The sequence below is a fragment of the Olea europaea genome, chromosome 10 (genome assembly GCF_002742605.1).
Source record: "Olea europaea var. sylvestris chromosome 10, O_europaea_v1, whole genome shotgun sequence".
Classification (NCBI taxonomy): domain Eukaryota; kingdom Viridiplantae; phylum Streptophyta; class Magnoliopsida; order Lamiales; family Oleaceae; genus Olea; species Olea europaea.
This window is the reverse complement of record NC_036246.1, coordinates 7,008,299-7,019,386: the sequence shown is the minus strand read 5'-3', so window position 1 is coordinate 7,019,386 and position 11,088 is coordinate 7,008,299. Positions and strand designations below refer to the sequence as shown.

The following is an 11,088-nucleotide window of genomic DNA, read 5'->3' as shown; positions in this document are numbered from 1 at the left end:
TTATTTTATTAAGTATGTATATATATATATATATATATATATATATATATATATATATATATATATTATATAAAAATTACTTTCGAGAAGATTATACATCTGCAATAATCTGGGAAAGGTTCCACCCTCTAGTGATGTCTGTATGTTGGGAAAAATTAAAGGATCTGTTCAGTACTTAAAAAATAATAAGAAAAAGGGAGCAAATTTGGGCCATCAAAACAGTAGCCTAGAAATCCATCTAATCCATCTGCAGGCTCGAAACTACCAAAAGAGAAAATTAAGTATAGTCCCAAATATAGACTGCCTCTCGAAAGTCGAGTTTAGACGACCGTCCACAAGGTTGTGAAATTGCTACTACCCAATAACTGGACCATATCCAAGGAGAGCCAATTCTGACTTGTAAAAGGGCCCCAACAATATGCTTATTACATTATGCGTAAAGTTACTTGTACACCTTTGTTTACACCGTTCTTTACATAATGCTAAGTTGACAATTTCTCATTGGCTGGTGACATTTTGTTTTTTTGTACAACAGTCAATGAGAAATTGCCTATTCAGCATGATGTATACAAAAGTGTAGCATCTCTCTGAAGAATTATAGCTCTATAATTTTGCACTGCATTAAATATGTCAAAGAAAGGCCTACTTTATCCATTACCTTTACTTCTCTATCAAACAACGGCTCCTTTCTTCTCTTATTGTCTTTTGGATAGAGGAAAGTTGTTCCCTATTGCATAATCATAGCACATCTCTGCTTAATTTGAGACGTGCAATTCAATATTCTATTGGCTGGTACATCCAACTAACGGTGGTTGTGAAGAAGAATTTATGAAAAAAGACAAATGTGAATCACCAAAGAACCATGACCCATTTACGTAGTTTGTTTTTTTACTCAAAACTGGTATAGGCAACCCATATAGATTATGAAGAATTAATCTTAAAAGTTTCATCCACAAACATGAAAATGTATAAAGCATTTGCAGAGTATGTGTATAAACGTTGAACTAATCAAACTGTCAGAATGGTTATACTTTGTAGTTAAGGAAGGGAATTGACAAAGACATTGCTTTCAAAAGTTGATCAATGGACAGATGTTGGGAATCTAACATTTCGGCTACCCCTTATCACACTATGTATGAAAATCTCAAATGTTATCTCAATTCCTCATATTTAATACTTTTGTATCAGCTATATATAATACCGTATCAGAAGCTAGCTAAACATATAATCTTGAACTACTCTTGCAATATGAGTATATATTTTCACATTTTTTTCATACTTACAAGCTATAACTAAGTAATTATCCAGTATTTCGTACGTAAATCATGCATGCTAATAGCAACAACAATTATTAAACGATATTTTCATCCAGATTTACCAAATTAAGCCCACCCCAGAGTTCATAAACTCTCCTGTGCGGATGAACCAACTAACGCGGTGCTGGTGCCATTGCCATGAGCCGCTCCTGCTCGGTGAGCGCGTGGCGAAAATGGCAGCGGTGACCATAGGGACAGATGTCTCCCGCGAGAACCATACGGCAAACCTCAGTCTTGTAGCGAGGGTGCCTTATCACTGGACGCAGCTCCTTGATACCATGCGCGAACTGGCAATTGTCTCCATAAGGACATTCACCAGACTCCTGCCACTTATTGCACAGCTCTGTTTTGAACATTCCTTGGTTGTACACTTCAAATTCCAGAGCTTCCTCTTCCCTTTTGCTCCCTGGTACGTACACCCGTTGCTGCAGTACGTATTAACAAACCCCACCAGAAAGGTAAACAACAATTTAGGTACAAACAAGGACGAGACAGGGGTTTGTTAACAATATAATGTGGCAGAATTAGAGAGAATGTTATTGTTGATTTTATTCGTTTGATAGAGAAATCAAACTAAACTCTTAATGCAAATAGAAATGTTAAAAAACAAATTGTGAGATTATCGACTGAACTCTTAATTCAAATGTTAGGGATGATTTCAGATTATTAAAAAGTTGCTACAATTAGACATGATCTATTTCCCCATCACATTAAATTACAGACTTTCCTCTCTGTTATTGGTTGAGTTACTGAGGCAAACTTTGAAAAAATAGAACAGATCAATCAATCAATGGAATGAAACAAAATAATAAAAACCTCGGTCCATAGATCGAGCATTCAGAATATATTCGTATTACCGGTTTTAAGAGAAATTAGATTATGACGTCACTACACAGTGATAGCTATTCACGTTGAAATGGTACATTAGAGATCGAGCTGACTCACCGATGCAAGACCAGGTTCACCAGCTACTTGTTGGCGAGTCACATCTTGGTCCATTCGAGTCTTCAGATAGCCGCTGGAACGCACCGAGATACTCTTCGGAATTGTGACTCGCTCTGGGGTCCGTTGCATGTGATTCTCCTCTATAAGAGGTTGAGAAGAGGTCACGTGAGTGGCGTATGTAGGAAAGGAGACAGTGGGGGAAGGGACGATGTTGAGGCGGTTGAAATCAGAGAGAAGGCAATTCTGGTTGACAAGGAGAGTGAGACGGCGGGTGAGATCAGCGTTGGACAGGCGGAGGGAGTTGTTCTCGCAGCGGAGGGAATCAACTTCATTGATATACTCGTGGAGGCGAGCAAGGCAGACGGTATGTCGATTATAGAGCTGCTGATATTCGAGGATGCGGCTAGCTTCGTGGAGGCTCTCTTCGGTGGCGGCGATATCACCGCCGTCGAACGAGGCGGTTTCAGAGGGAGAATTTGGTGAGTAGTTCTGCGGGAAAAGTGTGGAGTAGCGGTAGGGATTGGGGTTCAGGTAAGTCGGAGATGTAGGAGATAGAAATGGATTGGTGCTAGTGAAGCGCTGAAGTGACACCGCGGATGTGGAGCTGCCGGTGAGGGCTTCACTCGAAGAATTATTCTCTTGCATTCCACTAATTAACAGAAAACGCCAATGAATTATGAAATTTGACTGGAAAACACATTAATAGAATTCAATTGACTCGGTGATTTATTGGAATCAATCACCTGAAGCTGGGGGAGTTTACAACTCCGTGAATTCCATAGAAAGAGGGAGGGAAAGATTTGTGAGTTGGAACTTGTAGTAATAGGAGGGGAAATATAAAGGCTGAAAAATAATTATCCCTACATCTCGGTCTACAGTAGATAAATGTGAATAGAAAACTTGTAACCGTTCGATCTTTCAGAAACATATGGTTGAATTGCTTGGATTAGAAGCATTTCAAATTTTTGGCGGGGAAAATAAAAAAATAAAAAATAAAAAAAGGTGCGTGAGAGGGGAAAAAAAATCCTATCCAAAACCGTTAAGAGAAAACACCTACCTACTGTACCAACTATGCGGTTAGTTAAAGTTGTTTTGTCCCTCAAAGTTGGTGGTGATCATGAAAGTCAATGGTGTTTTGGTATGACAATAATTTAACTTGAAAAACATTCTCTACAAAGGCCAAGGATATAGAGAATTGTTATTCTTCTAGCGTTAACTTAATGATAAATGTCAAATCAGATGTGAAATTTAACTTGAAAATACATATTTGTGTTTGTATTTCGAGGTATGTAGGTCAAGAAAATAAAATGTAAGATGATGGGTGACTTAATTAAGGTTTGAAGAAGTTAGTTATGAACTAAAATAACGTGGGATGCAAGAATGGTGAGGTGAAGGGTGGTAGTGTAGAGCTGAAGTTTGTTTTAGCTTAGGTGAATTAAGAAATCTTTTGTAATTATTATAAGTAAAACCCTCCAATCATTAATTTTTAATATATACAAAGTTACTTCATCACAACTTTAACTAATCTACGTGTTTTTTTCCCTTCTTTCTTTTCCTTTTTTTTCCCGTGCAACATGGTTCTCAATTTAATAGTTATGATGTAATCATAGGTCGCATTTGGTGAAAATTAAAATTCAATTTTAATCTAAATTAAAGTCAATAATTAATTTTAATCACACATTTCATAGGACTCACGGTTTTTTAATCACGCATTTCATCAATTTTTATCAAATTATACTACAAATCTAATTTTAATCCCTATCAAACAGGGCTAAATTACTTTCATAAGTACGAAACTCAATACTCCATGTCACTATTTAATTGAGATGTGTATGTCTGATTCTCAATTAAATAGTGAATCTCGGTTATCTAATACCACTGTCAATTATACGAAGGTCTTCATCGAGCAAGAGCTTTATGATTATGACCTTTGATACCGTTGTTCCATTCACCTATAGTTATCTACTCATGTAAACAGACATGGCAGAAATTCACACAAAGATGGAAGAACTAATCTTTACAAGGAACATAATTGAGTGAGAAGATTTTTTAGTAGATGCATATTTTTATACATATTTCTACCAAAACTAGAAAGCACAGATGAATTGATACAAGAGTCAAAAACTACCTCCTTCCAGATTCTAAATCTTCAACTGGTAAGCTGGGACTACCAGATGACGATATCCCTATGACAGCATTGCTTTTTCTTTCATTTTGTTGGATTTCAACCATGGCCTCAGAGGTCTTTAAGTTGTTTACATTGGAGCGCGACTCCAATATCCCGAAATACGCATATGTCCCCCAACCTAACAAGAAAGAATGCACGGGCTCTCAGGGAAATAATTATTGCAATGTTATTGAAAATGAACAATCGTTCACACTAATCACGAGCTTTTATCAAACAATATAATTGCAAAAACAAGAGCCGAGTACTATATAAGTAAAATCAGCAGAAGATACCATCAACGTGATACGGAGGTGGGAAGAACTGCAAATAGCAAAATGTGGCTACCACTAGACCTGCAAAGAATACTTCCATTAAACCAATTAAACTGTGAACCCATGTTATTATTAGCTTTCAACTGATAAAAACAACAAACGTAGGAATGTAATAGACAAACCTAGTAAACCTCCTGCAAATACATCCTGCCAGTGGTGCCAATAATCATCCACTCGAGAAATGCCAACCAGTGATGCAACAAGTAGAGGAAGCAAAACTAAACAGAGTTTTGCAATATGACCTCTCCTATCAAATACCTTTAGCTTCCCCGATAGATACAGTGATAAGAAGCCCAGCCCCGCAAAAGACCCTGCATGTTCAATTCAAGTCCCATCGTAGAAAAATTAGATTCAAGGATCTATTTAGGTTTTTTAGAAGATGACATGCGGTCATTCGGACTTGAAGTAATTAGTGTAGATATTACTGAGAGACCTAAGATTACATAACTATGGGAGGAGGTAGCATGAAAATTGAAAGGAAAAACTGGGAAGGATGCCCCCATCGTTACCATCTAAAATATCCTTGCCCTCTTAAATTTTTTAATGTTCCCAAAGAAACATTGCAAAATACACAGAGAGAGAGAGAGAGAGAGAATCAGCAATGCTATTACATGGAACTAGCAATGGAACATAGTTTGTGTTTAAGTGAAAGGTGTAGAAATTGTGGGGGAAAAAAGGATAGGCCAGTCACTTAGCATGACAGGAACTCTCCGAGGGCATGGAATATCTAATTCTTTGGTCAGAATCTCCACAATAATGTCTCTGTTAGATTTTCTGATTGAAATACATGAACACGCCATTCAATTTGGAGCAAGGAAGGTTAAATGATATACAATAAACATTACAATAAGATTACCAAAAGGGGGGAAAAGGGTGAAAAGCTAGAGGATGCTTTAGGAAGCCTTTGTTAACTAAAAATGTAGGTATGACATGGTGAAGCACAGAGCAGCAATAAAAATAGAGTTTATAAATTGCTTTTGACAAGAGCAATCTATCTACTAAAAGCCAAGTAATGGCAGAGGCATTTCATCAGCGCAAGCTTGTCCATAGGTTGTATGAACCACTTTCAAGAGGGCTTTAACATCGATGAAAATATTGAGACTGTCCACTTTCCCCATTGAATATCCCAAAACTGTCAACAAGTAATTTAGGGTGTGTTTGATAGGAGAGATTTTCCAATTTTAAGGGTGTTTGATAGCTTTTTTATTTCCATGGAAATGAATTTCTTAGTTGTCTTGCCACGTAGGATTTTTCTTGGTTTTTATGTGGGATTGGCAATGAAAACAAATTTTATCCCTAATTAAAAAAATATTTTACTTTAATTGACAATTTTCATGTAAAACAAAGCCAAACAAACACCAAAAGATAGATGATTTTTTTGACCTTTTTTTTTTGGCAATGTAAACAAATTTCATCCTCAATGCCAATAAATTATATCCCTTTAATTGCCAATTTTCATGTAAAACAAAACTAAACGAACACAAAAAAATACTTCTATTTCAACATTTTTTACATGAAAAATTATACCAATCAAACACAATAATTTACAATTCCTGGGAAAACAATTTATAGGCAATTCAATTCCCTGGAATTCGTTTTCTTTCCACTCAAATTCCATTTTCGCAATCAAACGGACTCTTAATCTTTTGGAAAATATTAACGTGCTGATAATAGATATTTACTGCTTACATGAAGTATGCCCACTAGGAAAACTCTTATGTCCTTCCCTTATGACACTTTTGTCACCATGGCAAACAACATTTCCCCATTGATCATAAGCCTGAAAAGACAGTCAATTTAATTAGGCAGAACAGTCTGCAATGAAAATGATCTAGCAATACTTGCTTCAAGGTTTTGAATGATCAGGTAAAAAATCATTACATCCTTTCCATCTGGAAAACATCGCCAGAAGAAGTCTGGCCGAGGGCGACCAACTGCATCCTTAATTACATCAGTAAGAACCCCTGTTATCAAGATTGAGAATAGAATCCCTGCTGACAAAGACAGCTTCATAGTATGAGAGAATGTCAAAATCATCCACTTTGATTTTGTTAATTGATGCAAATCCTCGTAAAAAATTGCAGATGCAAAAATATTATTTACCTAATACGGCATGATGAAGATCGTAGACATCTCTTCGGCGAACATAGAAGAGTAGGAAAACTGCTACTGGTAACAGCACTGCATAAATCTAAGGAGTTTCTAAGATAATCAATCTCTATTGCACAGACAACACAGACATGTGTTGGACATTCTACCAGTCTTTTTTTTTTTTTTTTTTATTCGAAATATAATATATTTTTAACTCAAAATTATTATTAAATAATGAATTGGTACTCATATTTAAATGATTTAAAATAAAAAACAACTATAAAACTAAATTTATATTATATAAATGAAGAATTTTAAAGATTTTAATTATTGTGTCGGCGACATATACGTGTGAGTGCATCATAGAAATCAATACATGGCATCACATCAATGGCTTTACTAAAGAAGGAAAAAGTCAAGTTCAGCAATCAAGGTATCAACTTACTGGCACAAGCCATACAGGTACTGTGTTACTCTTCAGGGGATATTTGAGATCAGACATCATATCTTTCCCAACAAAGCGATAAAATGGATTGATTATCTTCAGAATGACTAAAATCACCCCAAGAAGCATCAGTATCAACCAGTCATGCATGTGTGTCCTCGCGACTGTGACCCCATGAGACCTCACAGTGTGTGCCACGAGCTCGGCTTCCCTCATTCCCTTCTGCAGAACATAAATGAAATACATGCCATGACGAGACGTAAAAAATAATTAGAACATCCGGTTCCCATCGAGAAATTGCATCGTATAGCAAGCACTGAGTATAGCTGATATTGTTTTTTATTGTAGATATATTAAGATCCCAATATGATAGAGTCGACGAATGGTCATAGGCGAACTTCCAATGTATCATCGTATTAGTACCAAATAGAATTACAGTCTTCAACACAGACTCGTTGGTCTACAACTAATTATTAAGACCACTGCTCATTTATTGACTCGGCAAATTAGAACCTCGAGTTTGTTGTTCTATATTTGAGGATTTTTGACAGGCACATCAATTACAGTCCAAAGAAATGTGAAGATTCTGATCTTTATATGGTAGATTGAATAAATGATGGCAGCTGCACAATGCCTTTTGGTTTGCAAAAGACAAACAAACAAGAGTGTTCCTTGAGGGAAAGAATAATACTCTAGCTATAATGAAAGATAGACAGCAGTCCTACCCCCAACTCTTCTTATGAGGATTTTCATTCATACATACACCTTCAATCTTAACTTTATCATTTTTACCAGTTATAATGCATTTCTATGAAATGTCTGTGTTGAATCTCTAAAAAGCATGTGTATACTAAATTGATTATTCACATCGCATAAAATCTTCATATTCCTTCTCAGGTCCATTTTGGATGTTAATAAGAAATATATCATGCATTGCTCTACAATTGCAATACAAGAATGAAAACCAAGAATGAACAATTATTCTTGCATCAGTGGAAGTAAAGTCAATACATAGAGAACACAATTGATTTTTTTTTTCTTTTTTCTTTTTCCGACTAACTAATTTAAGTTATTACAGATTATAAGCACGAGCAATTATCCACCTGCTGGTTCTTGAATTTCATCAATGGTTGGAGCTCAGAAAATGAATCAGTAGTGACTGCAGAAGTTTCCGGCCCCTGAATTGACAAATACATAATCAACCTCCAATATGATTATTCATTATCAAAAAAGATAGATTCAACTTATTACACTTTAAGAAAACCAGCCTAGAATGTACATCTTCCCCCAAGCACATTACACTTTTTGACTTTACAGTATATATAAAAATAATCAAAATAATCATGCAACTACAATTCACACAATAAAACCAGCAAAACTCCACGATTCAAAGCAATTTGAAAAAATAATATTTCCAGGACATATTCATTAGAGAATTGACGCAATAGTACCAATGTCAATCACATTCTTTCCATAAAATAGTCATCCGAAAACATAGACTTCATACAATCGAATGTGAATCATACAAGATGTGATTCACATCAATCACAAAAATCGGGGCAAAAAAATTCAAATCATGACCATCCTACAAAGAACTCAGAAATAATCGAAACTGCTCACAATCTCCATAAGCTCAGAAAATAAAACCTATGCCAGGGCACAGCAGCAGGATAACTTGCCTGAGACGGAGAGAAACCATTGAAAATCTTAAAACAAAAGGTGGATCTGAAATTCCACCAGGGCATGATTGAACGAAGGAAAATATACACAATTCAACTACGGACAAATAAGAATGTCCCCAGTAATAGTTTGTGGGTAAGTATAATAATATGTTGCTGAAGAACATCTAGAGCAAAAGGCACTACTCACGAAAGTAAAATATTGCATCAAGAGTTTGATGGGTCCACACAAAACGAATCTTATCTACAGAAAACAAATAAAAAATTAATGTCAAGCTGGTTCAAGCATTCTTTAAAATTTCATTTTCATCAAACTCATTTTTAATCGACTTATTGGGTTGGGTAAAATTCTCTAATTGAATCGGATCGAACGGGATCCGAATCAAACTAAATTAAGCTGAGCGATTATTCTTAAATTAAATATCCGAACGAATATCTAAATTGAGAATTGATTGGTTCAGCTCAATTTTCGATTGTAGATCAAGAACTGAATTCCTTAATTGTTTTAAATTTATTTATTTTAAATAAGTCACATTTATTTTATTTTTCTAAATAAATTTGCTAACTATGTTTTTTTTTTTTTTTAAATAGATACCTCCAAGTTTTATAGATCAACCCTCACGTATGGTGGAGGAATACTATGAAAACAAGTTCACATCGCAAATTGTCAACCATAAATACTGAACTATTAATAAATTCGTACATATGGAAAATGATTCATATTTGCTATAATCAAGTTGATGACTGCCCCAGGAAGATCAACCATATCATGAAATACTACCGTGTTACCACTTACCCCAATTTTAGATAAAGCGTCTGCAACTTAGTTTGCTTCCAGAAAAACATGCCTAAAAATCACTTCTCTTCCCGTCATAAGATCATTTATCTCTTCGCATTCTTTCCAAAATTTACATCCTGTGCATCTTTTGTTGAGGAACCAATTCACAACAACTTGAGAATCACTTTCAATAATCATATTTGGGAAGTTTAGTTTAGCACATATGTGAATGCCATCCAAAATTGCTTTTAGCTCCACCCATATGTTAGTACCGTGACCATAGAACGTATGAAAAGCACAAATAAATTCCCCTTTATCAGCTCTGATCACCCAACCTCCACCACAATTACCAGGATTTCCTATACAACATCCATCAATATTTAACTTAATCCAAGTAGGGAGTGGAGGTATCCAACGAACAAACTTAGTGACTTTATTAAGCGATTTTCGAATCTGAATACCCAAAGTTCGTAAGGTAATACAATCAGACAAAGATAGCCTAGACACCTTAGCCGCATTAGCACATAATTCACCAATCCACCACTTCACTGTAGCCCAAACATGATCACAAATAATAGCAACACCTTCCATCTTTTTTCGACACCTTGCCATCCAAATAGCATAGAAAATCAAAACAGGGGAAAAGCCAATAATCATACCTACTTGGGACGTTTGTGATGCCTTAGAGAACCAAAAATTCATCCTTTGCCTCCAACCCATCGATGTAATGTGAGAGATGCCTATGACCGTTGATAACTGGACCCAAAGGAATTTTGCCAGATCGCTTCCATCCAACAAATGGTCTAGAGACTCAATATGAGGTTTAACACAACATACACATTTTGAGGCTAAGGAGATTCCCACCATTTGTATTCTTTCATCCACAACGAGAGCATTATGTATAGCTTCCCAAGTAATGAACGAGATCTTTTTTGGAATTAATGGATGCCATACCCATTTGTCCCAATCTACACACTCTCTTTTAGCTCGTATAAGCTCCCAAGTACTACCAGTACTAAACAAACCATCTGGAGATGGTTTCCAAACAGCTATATCCAGTTCTTCACGTAACATTGGAAGGTGTTCTATTGCAATTTTAGCTAACTCATTCCCAATTAGATCTGCCAAGACATCTTGATTCCACCCCATTGAGGTTAACACAGCATTTAAGCTTAATCAGGTTCTACTACCTTCACCAGGTTTGATAACGGTCCCCTACTAGACCAATTATCTTGTGAATTCCACCCCATTGAGGTTAACACAGCATTTAAGCTTAATCAGGTTCTACTACCTTCACCAGGTTTGATAACGGTCCCCTACTAGACCAATTATCTT

General features: G+C 35.9%; 1 protein-coding gene across 5 annotated transcripts; it reads right to left on the bottom strand.

Annotated features, from left to right (window-relative positions):
* Positions 1-1,134: 1,134 nt before the first annotated feature.
* On the bottom strand, positions 1,135-9,203 carry LOC111401059 (putative lipid phosphate phosphatase 3, chloroplastic). 5 transcript variants are annotated; one of them, XM_023028599.1, is made up of 11 exons: positions 8,976-9,203; positions 8,400-8,474; positions 7,297-7,518; positions 6,864-6,951; positions 6,642-6,754; positions 6,450-6,540; positions 4,883-5,071; positions 4,722-4,781; positions 4,390-4,567; positions 2,262-2,910; positions 1,135-1,741 (listed from the first exon to the last, which is right to left on the bottom strand). In XM_023028599.1, the coding sequence occupies exons 1-11, from the start codon at positions 9,039-9,041 to the stop codon at positions 1,430-1,432; spliced, it is 2,043 nt and encodes a 680-aa protein (XP_022884367.1). In that variant the 5' UTR covers positions 9,042-9,203; the 3' UTR covers positions 1,135-1,429. The 5 variants fall into 5 exon arrangements, with proteins under 5 accessions (XP_022884367.1, XP_022884368.1, XP_022884369.1 ...); XM_023028600.1 differs by having other exon boundaries at positions 6,642-6,751; positions 8,976-9,201; XM_023028601.1 differs by lacking the exon at positions 8,976-9,203 and adding an exon at positions 8,917-8,965.
* Between the last annotated feature and the right edge of the window lie 1,885 nt (positions 9,204-11,088).

Bases quoted from the DNA above. Each gene is read 5' to 3' on its own strand.
- LOC111401059 (XM_023028599.1), bottom strand. From the start codon at position 9,041: ATGCCCTGGTGGAATTTCAGATCCACCTTTTGTTTTAAGATTTTCAAT. The intron at 7,519-8,399 runs GTGGATAATTGC...TATGTTCTGCAG, and splicing joins TGAAATTCAAGAACCAGCAG to AAGGGAATGAGGGAAGCCGA. The intron at 1,742-2,261 runs GTGAGTCAGCTC...TACGTACTGCAG, and splicing joins GTGAACCTGGTCTTGCATCG to CAACGGGTGTACGTACCAGG.